General features: G+C 42.6%; 1 protein-coding gene across 1 annotated transcript in view; it reads left to right on the forward strand.

Moving 5' to 3' along the window:
* LOC129835257 (phospholipid-transporting ATPase ABCA1-like) overlaps positions 1-17,818 on the forward strand; it is a 245,041-nt gene that overhangs the window by 183,314 nt on the left and 43,909 nt on the right. The window contains exons 38-42 of the mRNA XM_055900807.1: positions 1,176-1,291; positions 1,814-1,958; positions 8,909-9,032; positions 11,336-11,465; positions 12,293-12,413. Coding sequence (XP_055756782.1) covers positions 1,176-1,291; positions 1,814-1,958; positions 8,909-9,032; positions 11,336-11,465; positions 12,293-12,413 — 636 coding nt within the window. The remainder of the gene's footprint in view (positions 1-1,175; positions 1,292-1,813; positions 1,959-8,908; positions 9,033-11,335; positions 11,466-12,292; positions 12,414-17,818) is intronic.

Consider the following 17,818-nt stretch of genomic DNA (forward strand, 5'->3'; position numbering starts at 1 on the left):
TAGTCCAATAAGGGGTTATACATGCTTTATTACAGTGTAACTACATAGTCCAATAAGGGGTTATACATGCTTTATTACAGTGTAACTACATAGTCCAATAAGGGGTTATACATGCTTTATTACAGTGTAACTACATAGTCTAATAAGGGGTTATACATGCTTTATTACAGGGTAACTACATAGTCCAATAAGGGGTTATACATGCTTTATTACAGTGTAACTACATAGTCCAATAAGGGGTTATACATGCTTTATTACAGTGTAACTACATAGTCCAATAAGGGGTTATACATGCTTTATTACAGTGTAACTACATAGTCTAATAAGGGGTTATACATGCTTTATTACAGGGTAACTACATAGTCCAATAAGGGGTTGTGTGCTTTATTTCTGTGTAACTACATAGTCCAATAAGGGGTTATACATGCTTTATTACAGTGTAACTACATAGTCCAATAAGGGGTTACACATGCTTTATTACAGTGTAACTACATAGTCTAAGGGGTTATACATGCTTTATTACAGTGTATCTACATAGTCTAATAAGGGGTTATACATGCTTTATTACAGTGTAACTACATAGTCCAATAAGGGGTTACACATGCTTTATTACAGTGTAACTACATAGTCCAATAAGGGGTTATACATGCTTTATTACAGTGTAACTACATAGTCCAATAAGGGGTTATACATGCTTTATTACAGTGTAACTACATAGTCTAATAAGGGGTTATACATGCTTTATTACAGTGTAACTACATAGTCCAATAAGGGGTTATACATGCTTTATTACAGTGTAACTACATAGTCCAATAAGGGGTTATACATGCTTTATTACAGTGTAACTACATAGTCCAATAAGGGGTTATACATGCTTTATTACAGTGTAACTACATAGTCTAATAAGGGGTTATACATGCTTTATTACAGGGTAACTACATAGTCCAATAAGGGGTTGTGTGCTTTATTTCTGTGTAACTACATAGTCTAAGGGGTTATACATGCTTTATTACAGGGTACCTACAGTCTAATGGGTTTTGTGTGTTCTATTACAGTATAACTAGAGTCTAATGGGTTTTGTGTGTTCTATTACAGTATAACTAGAGTCTAATGGGTTTTGTGTGTTCTATTACAGTGTAACTAGAGTCTAATGGGTTTTGTGTGCTTTATTACAGTGTAACTACATAGTCCCGTGTCTAATAGTCATCGTCATCTTCCTGTGCTTCCAACAAAAAGCCTACGTGTCCCTTTCTAACCTACCAGCTTTGATTCTGCTGCTGATGATGTATGGGTAAGTAGAACCAAAATTATATCCATATTTTTATGTACTGACTTACTCGGTTCAAAGAAGTTTCAGGAAAAATTAGAACAATGTGATTGGACTATAGATGTAATGTTCATATGGAGCAAGAAGTTTGACATGTTTGTATTGCAGTACGGAAAGGTCAAATTGACTTATTAGATCCTTTTGTGCCCACATAGTGCTTTGTCAGCAAACATCTCATGCACTCTACAAATAATATTTGAGTGTTGTTCAACTTCAAATTCACAGTTTTCCACATGGTATGCCACAGTCAGTACAGTCCAGTGAGCTCTAAACACATTGGGACAGTGACACATTTGTCGTTGTTTTGGCTCTGTACTCCAGCACTTTGGATTTGAAATGATAGAATGACTATGAGGTTAAAGTGCAAACGGTTCCTTCAAGTCTGTATACCCCTCTTCATGTATCTCCCCCTGTCTCATTTCATACTGTGCTGTTTAAATGGTAAAATATGAAAACTTCTTTGCAGTTAACCATCTGTGTTTTCAGGTGGTCTATCACACCCATGATGTACCCAGCCTCGTTTATCTTCAACGTTCCCAGCACGGCCTACGTGGTGCTGACCTGCATCAACCTCTTCATCGGCATCAATGGGAGCGTGGCCACCTTCATCATGGAGTTGTTCGCTGATGATGTAGGTGATGTGGGTTGCCTCTTTCCTAAGTCTTCATTGTTACGGTGTCCATATTAGGACAGCTTTGGAGTAACAAGGGATAGGTGTCTGTGTCCTTTTGGCTGTCCTAATGTGGACACCGTACATACTGGGAGGAAAATACACACATTTATCAAAGAAACAATTGCTCACTCGACTATTATATCAGGGTGATTACATTTTTGTCGAGCTAATTGATCCCTTTCCTCAATATAACACTGTGTATTTGTGTATAGGCTTTCAACTTGTTCGAGGGAGATTTTCCTCCTGGAATTGCTTTTTTTGCTTTTAACCCACTCGATGCGTTTCAAAGGTGGTATTTTAAATTCACTTTAATGTTTAATTGTGAGGTGAGAATTGTGTCTTTGTAGAATGTGCTTCATCCATCTTTCATTCATACCCAAAAGCTTGCCTTTCTCCCTGGAGAATCAAAAGACAAAGAAGGAGAATAGAGAAATAAAGAAAGTGACTAAGAGAAAAATACTGAAGAGAGTGTTAAGAAGATAGATAGGAACAATGAGATTGTCTGATGTGGGGTGTTGTGGTGCTGAGGAGTATTTCTGTCTGTAATAAATCACTTTTGTGGTGAAAAACTAATTCTGCTTGGCTGGGCCTGGCTCCCCAATGGGTGGGCCTGGCTGCCAAGGGGTGGGCCTATGCCCTCCAAGGCCCACCCATGGCTCCACCCCTGCCCAGTCATGTGAAATCCATAGAATAGAGCCTAATTTATTTATTTAAATTGACTGATTTCCTTATATATAACTGTAACTCAGTAAAATCTTTGAAATTGTTGCATGTTGCGCGTATATTTTTGTTCAGTATATTTATACTAAGGACAACATTTTCTTAGTTTAACCATTTTTTATAAGCTGGAACCAGGCCCCCAGTGTCTACTCTGCTGGGCAGATAATGCGTGGAAACCTAGCGGTGCCAAAATCCCTGGTCCAAACATTGCTTTTTACGCTCTGAAATGTGTTTATTATGATGAAGTTCAATCCCCAACGTGAATTATTTTAACATTCGCTACAAATCGAGATATTTCATTAAATTAGTGAACGCTCACTTCACTTGCTACACATTGAGCCTCGTTGCCACTTTGATTGGCCAAATTAACAGTGCACATCCCGTGTGTGTGTGTGTGTGTGTGTGTGTGTGTGTGTGAGAGAGAAAGAGAGAGAGACCATTTGTGCTTATCCGTGTGTGCACATCCCTAGTGAGTGTGTGCGTGCTTATCAGTGGAGGCTCCTCAGAGGAGGAAGGGGAGGACCATCCTCAGTGATTTTCAGAAAAAGAAAAACCATTTATCATTTTATGATAAAACTATACTAAGTATAATCACGTCGCCAAATAATCGATTAAAACATACTATTTTGCAAAGGCGGTCTACAGTAGCCTCAACAGCACTCTGTAGGGTAGCACCATGATGTAGCCTGAGGACAGCTAGTTTCCATCCTCTGAGTGCATTGACATCAATACAAAACCTAGGAGACTCATGGTTATCACCCCCTTCCATAGACTTACACAGTAATTATGACAACTTCCGGTGGACATCCTCCAACCTATCAGAGCTCTTGCAGCATGAACTGACATGTTGTCCACGCAATCAAAGGATCAGAGAAAGAACAGTGCTGAAAGCATAAGACACAGCTAGCTAGCACTGCAGTGCATAAAATGTTGTGAGTAGTTGGCTCAAAGAGAGAGAAAGACAATAGTTGAACAGTTTTTAACAAATTAATGTCTTCCAAAATGAAGGTGAAGCAAGAGAGAGATTTTGTCATTTTTTAGATAGCAAATGCAGCTAGCTAGTTTAGCCTACTAAAACACCCTGCTCAAACAGAGGGATGCTATGTTAGCTAGCTGGCTATGACTATCCAACACAACACTGGAACTCTTCCAAGTCAAGGTAAGCTTTTGGTTTAACTAATTTATTGCCACCAGGGCCCACCGGTGTAAGTGCTGAACTGCTTATTGACTGCACACTGTAGCATTACTGCATGATTGTAGCAGGTTTACTACCACTTTAGTTCTGTTAGCTATGTTGACTATGACGTTACTTTAACTAATATGCTGACAACGATGTAGGCTGTGTGTAGCGGTTATGATATCGTTTGACTTGGAAAGGTTTTTTCACCTGGTCACATACAGCTGATGTGTTGTGCATTGACGTCCACAAGTGACGAAGGGAAAAGGTGAGAGGAGGAGAGCGCATAGATACGAGAAGGAATATAACGTGGCTGTTATGAAACTGTGTTTACACATGATCGGGGTGTATTCATTCCGACGATTCTGTTGAAAACATTTTCTTAAACGGAACAAAACGAGGACAAACATACAGTACCTGAATTTGTCCAATAGAAACTCTCCTTTGCACCTGTTGGAGTAATGTGTGCAAGATGGTATTGAATGTGTCACTGTCTGTCCATGTGTCACCTCAAATGTTTCTCTCGACCTGTGTGCACCTACCTTGTAAACTTTCATTTCTAGACTAGGTTGTAGCAACTTCATGATGGGTATAGGGAAAATTTGAATATCATGTAGTACCCTAAATCTATCACTGTAACATTGAGCTGGGTGAATGGAATATGAATGACAGTCATCCAATATGCTGTAATAGAAATAAGGCCATGCTCATGTAAAAAACTAAATTGTACTCCCTCATCTTAAACGGCACTGACCGCCACTGGTGGTTATCCATGCATTTGTGTGCGTGTGTGTACAAGTGAGAGTGTGTCATAAGCACTTCACTCCGACAAGTTGCAACATCAGGTTCCCCCATCTGAGCTTCCACTTCAAAAGTCAGCTAACTCTAATCTCCACTCCAACCTGAGCAATATCTTGGCTTCACTGACTTTGTCATATGCTCCTGTCCTTTGAACATTCACCTTCTCTCTGGTTTCTCAGACACAGCTTAATGTCGGCGGCCTCCTTTTTACATAACCAGACAACCTCGTTTGCATAGAGATTTCATTATTGTCATTGCCGTCGTTCATCATTGATTTGTTTTTGGTTTGTCTTTTCGCTGACAACCTCCCCATCAAACAAAATCATATTTTTGTTGTCACTTGTTTCCCCATATATTTATCAGTATTGTTTTGGCGAATCTCATTCATAAGGGGCTCTGGCAATAATAATGGAGCCCATGCCGGTCACTGACAATTTGTGAGAGTGACTTCCTTTGCTCTTCCTTGTCAAGGGCATTTGCCTAGTGTATTGGAAAGCCTGCTGTGTAGTGTAGCTCTGAGGGTCAATTGAGACATGCCAGACAGGGGACAATAACAGCCCAGCTATCACTCCTGAGGATGTCAATGCAGATACGAGCCCTGTAGTTGGCCACGGTCCCGGACTGATGCATCACTTATCCTACCAATCGACTGTCAGAGCTGAACTGTCACTGTTGGACCGCCTGGAGAAATAGGCTGCGACATGCCGGGATGTTGTCGGTTTCCACATTTCCTCTGTTCTGATGAACCCGATGAACAGAAAGGAGCCAAAATGGCCGACGTAGATAAGAATGCACAACCCCCCCCCCCCCCCCACACACACACACACACACAGTTAAGCGCGACAGGTTGTTTCGAGATATCTGGCAGCTCAATCTTTCTCTGTCGTCTCTATTTCCACGCTTTCATGCTTTTATTCCTTCGCTTCCACCCTGTGCTGTGACGATAGCTAAAATGGGAACAGCATAGTTGAAGTTCTCTTCATTCATTTATTTCTCCACTGAAGGTCAAAGTGAATAGCTCCCCCTATGGGACGATGAGTGGTAGTCTATAGGGAATTTAAAAAGCCAAATCTTGAGACAAAAGCAAAGCACTCTACAGCATCACATTTAGTACGTTATGTCCCAGTTCTATCTGGAGACCGAGCGAGGGAGCATGGAAGATTCCCCCCCCCCCCCCCCCCATGCTTCCTGAGCATCGCATCAATCGCAGCCTGCCTTGCATGCATGAGACAGCACCTGAGTCAATAGACCAGCCGCTAGCCACTCAGACAAGCCTGTAGGGCATGGATCTGGCCAGGTTAGAGGCAGAGTGAGTCGGTAGGGAGGAAGTCGATGGGGCTGTATTAGTCAGGGACATGATGTAGTTTAATTGTAGTGTGCTATATGCTTTGAGGTGACATGCTTTGGTGTAGTGATGTGTGTGGGTGGTGAGGGGAGGGATATGTGTTTAAATACAGGAAAATGTGTGTTTATCAGCTGTCTACACTTTTAGTGTATAATATAGTGTTTTTGTATATACTTGTACTGTAGTATGTTACATTCCATTTGGGATGTATTGTACATTACTGATTATGAAGTTTCAATTGAATTCCCTTTGAACATATAGTTTGAGAAATCAGCTAACGGTCGCAATCCCCACGACGCTTCCAGCCATATATTTTCCTTTTCGGAAGTCCCTCCGGTGAAGATGGAGGCGATGCTTGGGGAATATGAACACTAAAGCAATATGGGTCAGACGAGAGCCTTGGAGATTTTCCCCCTTCAGAACCCATTCAGAGATGATTTATGGGCATATAGCGCAAACTTTGAAGAAAATTGTCAAGCGTTTCATCATTGCCTAAAAACCTTTTTGATCTCCTTGATAAACACCCAGTCGAGAGAAGATCTGTTATTTCACATATTGATCTCCAATTAGGTCTCTATTTCTTCAAATCTTTCTCGATGACAAATGGGCCCTCGGCTGCACAAGGTCATTGGTTTGCTTTTATTATTTAATTGTTTCAAATTCACTTATGTTTCTAACTTCAGGCTCTTTTAGCATTTTGCCAGCTTCTTGAAGTTTGACCATGATGAATAACACTTTCACGTATAGTTCAGTAGGAATGGGCCCAGAATGTGATGATATAACCAGATATATTCAAATTGATTTTCTTAGCATTGAAAATAAAAAGTAACTATGTAATACATTATATGGATGTCAAGATTATTAGCCAAGATTTCACGCTTGACATTTTAGTTGGCTAGCGTGTCCTTAAGTCTTTGAGAAAACAGGTAGAAGTCCAATAAGACCGAGATGAATTGGCAGACATATTGCTTGACATTTGAGAGTTAGCTGTGGCACCATAATCAATTAGGTATTTTTGTTTTGCATTCACACTTGCCTGCAGGGAAATTAGGCCCGGACTGCACAGTTACTCCCTGGCAGAAATGCTCAGATTACTGCTGCATGTAAACTAGCTGTGACTTTCCAACTCTAACCTTTGATCTGTAGCTTAAGTTCGTCCATTAGGAGAAGATAACATATTTACTTGAAGTTGAGCTACATTATTACTGCTGTATACACAGACGTCATACATGAAGTCCTAAACCAAATTTGTTTTAATGATGACGGTAGTAAGTTACCATCCATGACCAAAGATCCCAATTCCATCCATAACAGATGAAGGAAAACTGTACTGCTAAATTCATCCTGAATGTTTGCTCTACTATCTTAGAAAAAAAGGTGCTATCTAGAACCTAAAACGGTTCTTCGGCTGTCCCCATTGAAGAACCCTTTTTGGTTCTCCAAATGGGTTCTTACATGGAACCAAAAAGGGTTCTTCAATGGGGACAGCTGAAGAACCCCTTTGGAACCCTTTTTTCTAAGATTGTATGACAGGTGTTCACTGCTTCACATCCAACATGCTGCAAAAGCTCTCTGTTGACATTGCCATTGGATAGTGCCTCTAAACCACACCTGTGCTTAAAATATAGCAGAAACAGTGTGTGTGAACCGCAATTGATTGAATCTACAAGTCATTGATTTGCAGGGCAAGTAAATCCTTTCATTGATGTCATTCCTCAAACTAGAGGAAAACATTGCAAAGCAACAACTCTCCATGAATAAATCTGACAACGATAAGGTGCCATCTGTCATTCTCATCTGCCGCCCCACATTGCACCATGTTAAGAAATGCATCGCACTTTTCGCCTACCAAAAGAGGAAACAGAGAATTTATGGTTTTTCTCAATAGACGCTAGCGTCTTTGAAGACTATCCTGAGACCAAACGTATGCATTATGCATAACCTTGCTTTAGAACAGGCAGAAGTGGCAATATCTTTCCTCCATCTCTCTCATTCTCTCTCTATTCATCTATCCCTCTGATTCACTCTCCCCCCTCTCTTTATTCCCTCAATCCTCTGTAATGAAAGCGATGTGGAGAGCTGAGACTGGCGTTGTGGTAGTCAGTGCAGTCTGGCTGTCTTTCATTCCTTCTTCATTTAATTAATTAGGGCTTGTGTGCTTTAAAAGGCGCCATCGTTCCGCAGTATAGCCACAGGGAGGAGAAGGGATTTCAGGAGGGGTGGCTAAATCAGGAAGGACCAGATATGAACGGGCCTAACCTAAGTAATTAAACAGCCAATAAGATGACTGAATTTGTGCGATAGTGTGACTGTGTGCCTGTAGGTTTGTATTTTATTGCAAGTGGGAAAGTGAGAAGTGGGTGTGTATATCACTCTGAATGTGTTCATCTTTCAACGTCTCAGGGCTTGAGATGAGAAAGTTTCCATCTGTATGTGTGAGCAGCTGTTCCTGCCCTCACATTACGCGGGTGAGAGAGACATCACTGAGCGAGAAAGCGTGCCCCTTAATAACGAGTCAAGAAGCCGAGGCTCATTTCCATGTCATTTGGCGCCCCACTCAAGCACGCAGTGTGCCTCCACTGATGAGCAAGCATGGATGATGTGCTTTAATTATCTGGCGAGTGTCGGAAAACTCGACTCCACGAACACTATTTTACCGCCGCCGGGGGTTCCAAACCCGCTGCTTCCCTCAGGTCACTCGACAGACTCGTGCCTTGGTGGGTGCAACACAGACACATCCAGCGGGTTCTCTGTCATGTGTCACCCCTAATAACAATCTGCCCTTATGTCTTGCAGTCTTTCTAGTCTTTTATGCGTCGCTAATGCATTGTTGTGGTTTTTCTGTTTGTGTTTTTTCTCCCACAGAACATCTCGAAAATCAATGGTATTGTGAAGCAGGTGCTGCTGATTTTTCCGCACTTCTGTCTGGGTCGAGGGCTCATCGACATGGGCAAGAACCAGGCTATGGCCACCTTGTATGAAAGCTTAGGTGAGCATCCCGGAGTAAATCGAAGGATGGTGAAACTATTCAAATCAAACTTATATATCTGCATACCATCACTACACTTCAACACACGTATTAAAATTGTACTTTAAATTAATCGTTTTTTTCAGTCTTTTAGTATATTATACATACAGTATACTATCATTACACTCAAACTGAATAACGTTGTACTTTCTTTTATTTTTTTTAACCTTTTCTCCCCAATTTCGTGGTATCCAATTGTTAGTAGTTACTATCTTGTCTCATCGCTACAACTCCCGTACGGGCTCGGGAGAGACAAAGGTCGAAAGCCATGCGTCCTCCGAAACACAACCCAACCAAGCCGCACTGCTTCTTAACACAGCGCGCATCCAACCCGGAAGCCAGCCGCACCAATGTGTCGGAGGAAACACCGTGCACCTGGTTAGCACGCACTGCGCCTGCCCGCCACAGGAGTCGCTAGTGCGCGATGAGACAAGGATATCCCTACCGGCCAAACCCTCCCTAACCCAGACGCTAGGCCAATTGTGCGTCGCCCCACGGACCTCCCGGTCGCGGCCGGCTGCGACAGAGCCTGGGCGCGAACCCAGAGTCTCTGGTGGCACAGCCAGCACTGCGATGCAGTGCCCTAGACCACTGCGCCACCCGGAAGCCCCACGTTGTACTTTTAATTACACATTACCATTTTAAATTTGAATTCATAACTGTAATATGAACAAGTAAACTGTGAAACGACACTGACAGTTATCAAACATTTTATTTGTAAATTGTTATCCATCCACAACTGTTTTTTGCCTTCAGAACAGTCTCAATTCTTTGGGGAAGGGACTCTACTAGGTGTTGAAAGTGTTCCACAAGGATGCTGGCCCATGTTGACTCCAATGCTTCCCATAGTTGTGTCAAGTTGGCTAGAGGTTCTTTGGGTGGTGGAGCATTCTTGATACACACAGGAAACTGTTGAGCGTGAAAAACCCAGCAGCGTTGCAGTTCTCGACACAAACGGGTGCGCCTGGCACTTACCCCGTTCAAAGGCACTTAAATCTTCTGTCTAGCCCATTCACCCACTAAATGGCAAACATACACAATCCATGTCACAATTGTCTCAAGGCTTAAAACTCCTTATTTAACCTGTCTCCTCCCCTTCATCTACACTGATTGAAGTGGGTTTAACCAGTGACATCAATAAGGGATCATAGCTTTCACCTTTTTTATGTTTTGTATACTTAGTGTATATGTTTGCACTCACTGTACTGTAAATTGCTTTGGATAAAAGGCATATATTATTATTATTGGTATTATATTACTATGGGTAACAGCAAAGAACAAAGGTTAATCAGTGCAAAGCGTTCACCTCCTAGCTAGATGGAATTAAACGTAAGTGGTAGGATGAAAGGTCAAATGAAGCTGAGTGGTACGAGGAAAAGAAAGTACGCTGTAAAGAAGGATGATGTCATGGCTTCAGCTTTGGTGTTGTCTTTCAATATTTTATTCAGAATAACAGGTGCAAACTTTCCACTTGCTACATACTAATGTAACATTTGGTAGTGCACGTTTTGGGTTTAAGATTAGCCAAGCACCAATAGCTTAGCTACTTTAAAAGCAGTCCTCTACTTATACAATGCTTTCACACCATCTTCTTCATACCGTTACATAGTGCCTTTTGCAGTACACTTCTTATGTGTTGCTACATCATTACCAAATAGCAGCTTTTAGTCCCTTAGGGGGACTTACATTTGACCAATAACGCGACCGTAACCCTTCGTTCTCAACACAAAATGTAGAAAACAAAAGGGAATATGTACACAGGGGAGATTTAGAGGCAGCGAGACACATGAATGGCTGGAGCAAAGGCTTTATCTGGGGAATAGATGTGGCAAGGAATAGCCATTAGAGAATCATTTGCAGCGAAAAATGTAATGAGGAAAGCAATCACAACTTAAAAGGCTAGTCTGGAGAGGGCCTATTTGCTGGAGAATGAGACTGAACACTTCCGTTTCTGTCCATCCTCCCTCCAGCACAGAGAGGGAGAAATAGGGAGGAGAGAGAGATAGTCAGTTGCTGTCAACTTTAAACAAACATCTATATTAGTGAAAGGGCTCCCATTTAGAATAAAGGGCATTTGTTCAGATGTCTCCCACTGATTACGGTGGAAGGCAGTGCTATGAGTGTCAGTCCGTGGTTCTGAGCCGCTGAGATTTGGACCATTACCATTGAGTTCCAGTGACACCCACCTAACGTGATTATGATACACAGCAGTTACAAACATTATGTTTCTCTTGATGAAGAACTGTGTTTTTTGTCTCCCCCAGGGGAAGACCGTTACCAGGACCCCCTCAGCTGGGACATGGTGGGGAAGAACCTGTGTGCCATGGCCATCCAGGGGGCAGTCATGTTCACCATCACTCTCCTTATCCAGTATAAGTTCTGCTACAAACCCAGGCAAGAGTAGAATAATAATAACTTTGGTTCGTAATTATGTTTCCAATCAAATGTATTTATATAGGCCTTCTTACATCAGCTGATATCTCAAAGTGCTGTACAGAAACCCAGCCTAAAACCCCAAACAGCAAGCAATGCAGGTGTAGAAGCAAGTATCTCCATTAATAAAATTGCATTTTTTGTGAAAATGTAAACTAATTCTCCCATTAGTGAAAAACATTTAGGATATACACTATATATTCAAAAGTATATGGACAGCCCTTCAAATAAGTGGATTCGGCTATTTCAGCCACGCCCATTGCTGACAGGTGCATAAAATTGAGCACACAGCCAGGCCATCTCCATAGACAAACATTGGCAGTAGAATGGCCTCACTGAAGAGCTCAGTGAATTTCAAAGCGGCACTGTCATAGGATGCCACCTTTCCAACAAGTCAGTTTGTCAAATGTCTGCCCTAAGAGAACTGTCCCAGTCAACTGTAAGTGATGTTATTGTGAAGTGGAAACGTCTAGGAGCAACAGCGGCTCAGCAATGAAGTGGTAGGCCACACAAGCTCACAGAATGGGACCGCCGAGTGCTGAAGCGTGGAGGGCGTAAAAATTGTCTGTCCTCAGTTGCAACACTCACTACCGAGTTCCAAACTGCCTCTGGCACAAGAACTGTTAGCCAGGAGCTTCATGAAATAGGTTTCCGTGGCCGAGCAGCCAGACACAAGCCTAAGATCACCATGCGCAACGCCAAAAGTCGGCTGATTTGTATTGTTGGCTTTGTGGGAATGTGGTGAGAATGTGTGGGTTAAGTGTTTTTGAATCCTTCTTTTTCTCCAGACTGATTTCTGGAGAGTCATTCTCCAAGGAGGATGAAGATGTGGACGTGGCACGGGAGCGTGCACGCATCCATAAAGGTGGCTCAGAGAAAGACCTGTTGAGAATCTGCGATCTTTCTAAGGTACAGTAGCACCGTTTACAACCACACTTAGTGGTAGCAACATCACGGTTATATTCATTAGTGCATACTGTAGCGAAACATTTCCCAATGGAAAACAGAAAGTGTTTTCTTATTGGACAAGATCAGGTAGTCCCTCTCAGTTTCAGCCTTTGTGTTTCTGTTTTATTCCTAGTGAATATGATCCAGGGGTCTCAATGCTCAAGGCCTAGGGTCTGTTCAGAACATTACAAAAAATCTAACAAATATGATTTCAAGTTTCAATGTCACATGCACAGTGAAATGACTTTCATGTCAGCTGTAACCCCAACAATGCATCTATAACAATGTAATACTAAAAATAACATAAGGTCGAACAAAAACACACAAGACATAAAAATAAGAAATAAGAAGAACACAAGAAAGTAAGTAAGTGTATACTATATTTCCTGTTATGTAGCAAATGACAGGTTTCTTTGCTACATTTCTATCTGCAATATTCTGAAGTTCTGAACGCTGTGTCTGTTGGTATCCTCCTCCCTTTCCTTTCATTCTTGGGTGTCGTTAATCTGTCACAGTATGCTGCAGGCTGGCGAGGTGCAGCTGTAGTCACTCCACACTCCACGGACACATTGGGAGTGTGGGGAGAAGTGTGTGAAGGAAGGGAGGGGTATGGATATTCTGTGAGGCAACACTGATAAGATCTCTCTCTCGCTATGCCGCTAAGCCCAACTCTCGCCCCCCCCCCCCCAAAGGTTTTTCGGCAAGTGAGCATGCGAGTGCTGCACGGCATGCCGGGTAACGGAGGCCACTTAATCACGCCCAGATTAACACTCTGGCCGAGGCCAGATGTTCTTCTCTCGAGCTCGTGGCGGCAGGAAGTGTCTCCGTGGCAAACAGCCCTCTGTCGACATCTGTCCAAACTTGACGTCTCTTCAAACCCTCCCTTGTCATCTCGCGCCATCTCACCCACTCAATCTTTCCCCCTCTCAATCTCTCACGGATACACTCACTCACACTCCGAGGTAATTAACGATCTAGCTTTGAAAAAAGCAGTTGGGACTGGATGATGTATTGCCGCCCACAGCAGACAAAGTAACTTCATAAGGGCTTGTCTCGTCTTGTTTCACATTCTGTAACCTGTGATAAGTTAGCTTAGAGCTACAGTTGAAGTCGGAAGTTTACATACACTTCGGTTGGAGTCATTAAAACTCGTTTTTCAACCACTCCATAAATTTCTTGTTAACAAACTATAGTTTTGGCAAGTCAGTTAGAACATCTGCTTTGTGCATGACACAAGTAATTTTTCCAACAGGTGTTTACAGACAGATTATTTCACTTATTATTCACTGTATCACAATTCTGGTGGGTCAGAAGTTTACTGTGCCTTTAAACAGCTTGGAAAATTCCAGAAAATGATGTCATGGCTTTAGAAGCTTCTGATAGGCTATTTGACATCATTTGAGTCAGTTGGAGGATGTATTTCAAGGTCTACCTTCAAACTTAGTGCTTCTTTGCTTGACATCATGAGAAAATCAAAAGAAATCAGCCAAGACATCTGAAAAAAATTGTAGGCCTCCACAAGTCTGGTTCATCCTTGGGAGCAATTTCCAAACGGCTGAAGGTACCACGTTCATCTGTACAAATAATTGTACATAAGTATAAACACCATAGGACCACGCAGCCGTCATACCACTCAGGAAGGAGATGTGTTCTGTCTCCTAGAAATTAGCGTATTTTGGTGCGAAAAGTGCAAATCAATCCCAGAACAACAGCAAAGGACCTTGTGAAGATGCTGGAGGATACAGGTACAAAAGTATCTATATTCACAGTGAAACGAATCCTATATCGACATAACCTGAAAGGCCACTCCGCAAGGAAGAAGCCACTGCTCCAAAACCGCCATAAAGCCAGACTACGATTTGCAACTGGGGATGAAGATCATACTTTTTGGAGAAACGTCCTCTGGTCTGATGAAACAACAATAGAACTGTTTGGCCATACTGACCATCGTTATGTTAGGAGGAAAAAGGGGGAGGCTTGCGAGCTGAAGAACACCATCCCAACCACGAAGCACGGGGGTGGCAGCATCACGTTGTGGGGGTGCTTTGCTGCAGGAGGGACTGGTGTACTTCACAAAATAGATGGCATCATGAAGCAGGAAAGTTATGTGGATATATTGAAGCAACCATCTCAAGACATCAGTCAGGAAGTTAAAGTTTGATCGTAAATGGGTCTTCCAAATGGACAATGACCCCAAGCATACTTCCAAAGTTGTGGCAAAATGGCTTAAGGACAACAAAGTCAAGGTATTGGAGTGGCCATCACAAAGCCCTCACCCCAATCCTATAGATAATTTGTGGGCAGAACTGAAAAAGTGTGTGTGAGCAAGGAGGCCTACAAACCTGACTCAGTTACACCAGCTGTGTCAGGAGGACTGGCCCAAAATTCACCCAACTTATTATGGGAAGCTTGGGGAAGGCTACCCGAAACGTTTGACCCAAGTTAAACAATTAAAAGGCAATGCTACCAAATACTAATTGAGTGTATGTAAACTTCAGACCCACTGGGAATGTAATGAAAATAAATAAAAACTGAAATAAATAATTCTCTCTACTATTATTCTAACATTTCACATTCTTAAAATAAAGTGGTGATCCTAACTGAACTAAGACAGGGAATCTGTACTAGGATTAAATGTCAGGAATTGTGAAAAACTGAGTTTTAAGGTATATGTAAACTTCTGACTTCAACTGTATGTACAGTACGGTTCACCTTTATGACATCCCTTGTCAGACAGGAAGTGGTGAGCGTCACAACAGCAGAGTACCGCTGTACCTTCCTATCAAGTTTCAATTATAGACCCATCCGTTTTGTTGTCATGCATCTGTTTTTGGGTTCGCTCTTGTAGTACTGACAGTGACACTGAAACATGCGGAGAACGACACAAAACCACAAAGCTCTTCAAGGTGCCTCAACACATGATTTGATTTATATCGGTTGGAAGATACAGAGAGTGCTCCCATCGCCTCCCACCACAACTGGTGCAATCCAGCCATAGAGCGCAGATAACGAATTGATCAATGAGTGCGCCACCTCAACCGCCGCGCCGCCTTGGTCTCGCCATAAATCTGAGCATGTCTCTCAAGCGATTGACAGCCCATCAATCTTCTGTCAGATGCCTCCTCCTCCTCCTCTTCCTTCACTCAGGAAGAACCATTTACCTCACAACAACGGCTGCGGCGGCCTCATGGGTTAGTTTAACCTCTGGTTTAGCTGTTTACCGCGGCGGCGTAATCGATGGGGTCCGTTATGACAGCACGTCCGCCAGTTAGCACTAACACGCCTCGCGCTGTTACCGTGACCTTCCAGTCACTCAGAAACTAGGAGAGAAATGTTCTTATGCCGCACCGCCTGTTTGATGTTATAGGAGTCATGTGAATACGGTATCCATAATACGACGTGAGCTCAGTGCTTGGCAGATAAATACTGTAAGATTAGCAGCATTTCGATTTGACCGTTTTGATATAATTACTTTTAGAATTATTTCTGGTGATTAATCAAATATTTATGTGATGTGTCATTTGTGTGCGAGGGGTGTCCATTGTTCACACTGTTTACAGGGATATTTCAATTCCTGAAGTGCCGTGTGACAGGATGTTAATACAACAACAGCAACTTAGAGACATTTCACAAATACATTCAAGTTAGTCAGATGGTTTCAGACCTCAAAAGTAGACTAATGTCAATGTTGTGGGACGTGATTTCCTTTTGACATTAGAATAGTTTCGAGGTCTGAAAAGGTCTGACATCCTTTGATTTGAAAGTGTAACGTCTCTTTAATATCATGTGTTTCACGAAAAAGTGAAGCACTAGTTTAGCCCTTTGTGTTGTGTCTCCCAGCCAGGCTTGTGACCCCAGCTGTTGGGGTCACAAAATACAGAAAATCCTTGCTCTCTCTAAACCGTGTGTGTATGTGGGTGGTCCGTCGAGCAGCATCAGATTTTCTCAGCTGTCTCATCTGATTAACTGGCCCCCCCTCGCCACCACCTCGACAGCTATGATGCTTGTTAGGATAGGACATTTTGCTTCTTCCACCCGTGTCTACTAGTGTTGTACCTGTGCTGTGGTGCAGAACGCTAACCCCAAAGTAGCATGCAATCCAGGGAAGTAGCATTTCCAAGTCCCCAACAATAGTGCATGCCCCCAGGACTTTTAAGCAAACATGGTGCACATTTGACACACTATCACGGCGATGAATAAGACATTGTTGTTTGTCAGGCTTGAACTGGCGCTGGGGGGGCTCTTGTTGTCGAGGTTGCAGTGCCTGCATCTCAAATGGCACACTATTCCCCTATATAGTGCACTGCTTTTTACCAGAGCCCTTGTCAAGTAGTGCACTATAAAGGGAATAGGGTACCACTTGGAACACCTCCGTTGAAAGAGTGGGGAAGGGTTGGCTATGAGAGCGCAGTTAAAGTTGATTCTTAATCATTTACTTCCAAACCAAGTGTTTCACTGCACCAAAAGGTTGTAACTTAATTTTGGCCCCATTGGCACGGCTCCGAATACACACACTGACCAGGAAGAGAAAGACTTGCTGTAAGTACGTGTTTCATCGCCCAATATTCAAGTACCTTCTTCCAAAGATGAATGGAATTGTAAAGGTGTCCCATAAATCCAGAGAGTAGGCTCATGCACACTTTTAACATACCCTGGCCTGCCCACAGTCATATACTCATTTTAACGTAGCAATGACCAGGAAGTGAACATAAAACATGCATTTACTCCTCATGTCCATTGTACTACTAACTCATAGCACCTGCATTACATGGATAGGAAAGGGCTGGTCAGAGGAAAATCCAGAGACACATAGATATAGCTATAAATACTATAGATAGATTCTGTAGATATAAATACTGTGGATAGACCTAGATGGATGGGCAGACAGACAGGCTGGCTGGCAGACAGATAGACCAGCAGAGCATTTGACGTGCATTAGGTCCCCGACTTCTTTACAACGAGAGCAGACATCAATTATCGACCATAATGATGTCATTACAGTATGCCATTATGCCCCCGTGGGTCTCTTACCTAGGGTTGTATGATTCAGACCTGAGAAGAGGTAGACAGAAATACAAATGACACAATTATCCTGGAATTCATCCCCCAAGGAGTGTAGAGCTGCGTCCGTCCTTCCTGTCGAGTGTTGAATGAGATCTCAATTGCCAGACCTGCCAAGAACCTTGTCAAGATTCTGTTTTTTTTCTTACACCGAAAAATACATCTAACTTCCCTTTGAAACCACTTCAAACTCGCTCCTCGTGGTCGGCCCGAGGTGGAAATGTTGCTTGACATGCTAAGTGCTTCATTTTGTTGACAATTGCTCGGTTATTTGTACACTCCCGCACCCATTTTACTGGTCTAAG

Source organism: Salvelinus fontinalis, chromosome 36 (assembly GCF_029448725.1).
Source record: "Salvelinus fontinalis isolate EN_2023a chromosome 36, ASM2944872v1, whole genome shotgun sequence".
Classification (NCBI taxonomy): domain Eukaryota; kingdom Metazoa; phylum Chordata; class Actinopteri; order Salmoniformes; family Salmonidae; genus Salvelinus; species Salvelinus fontinalis.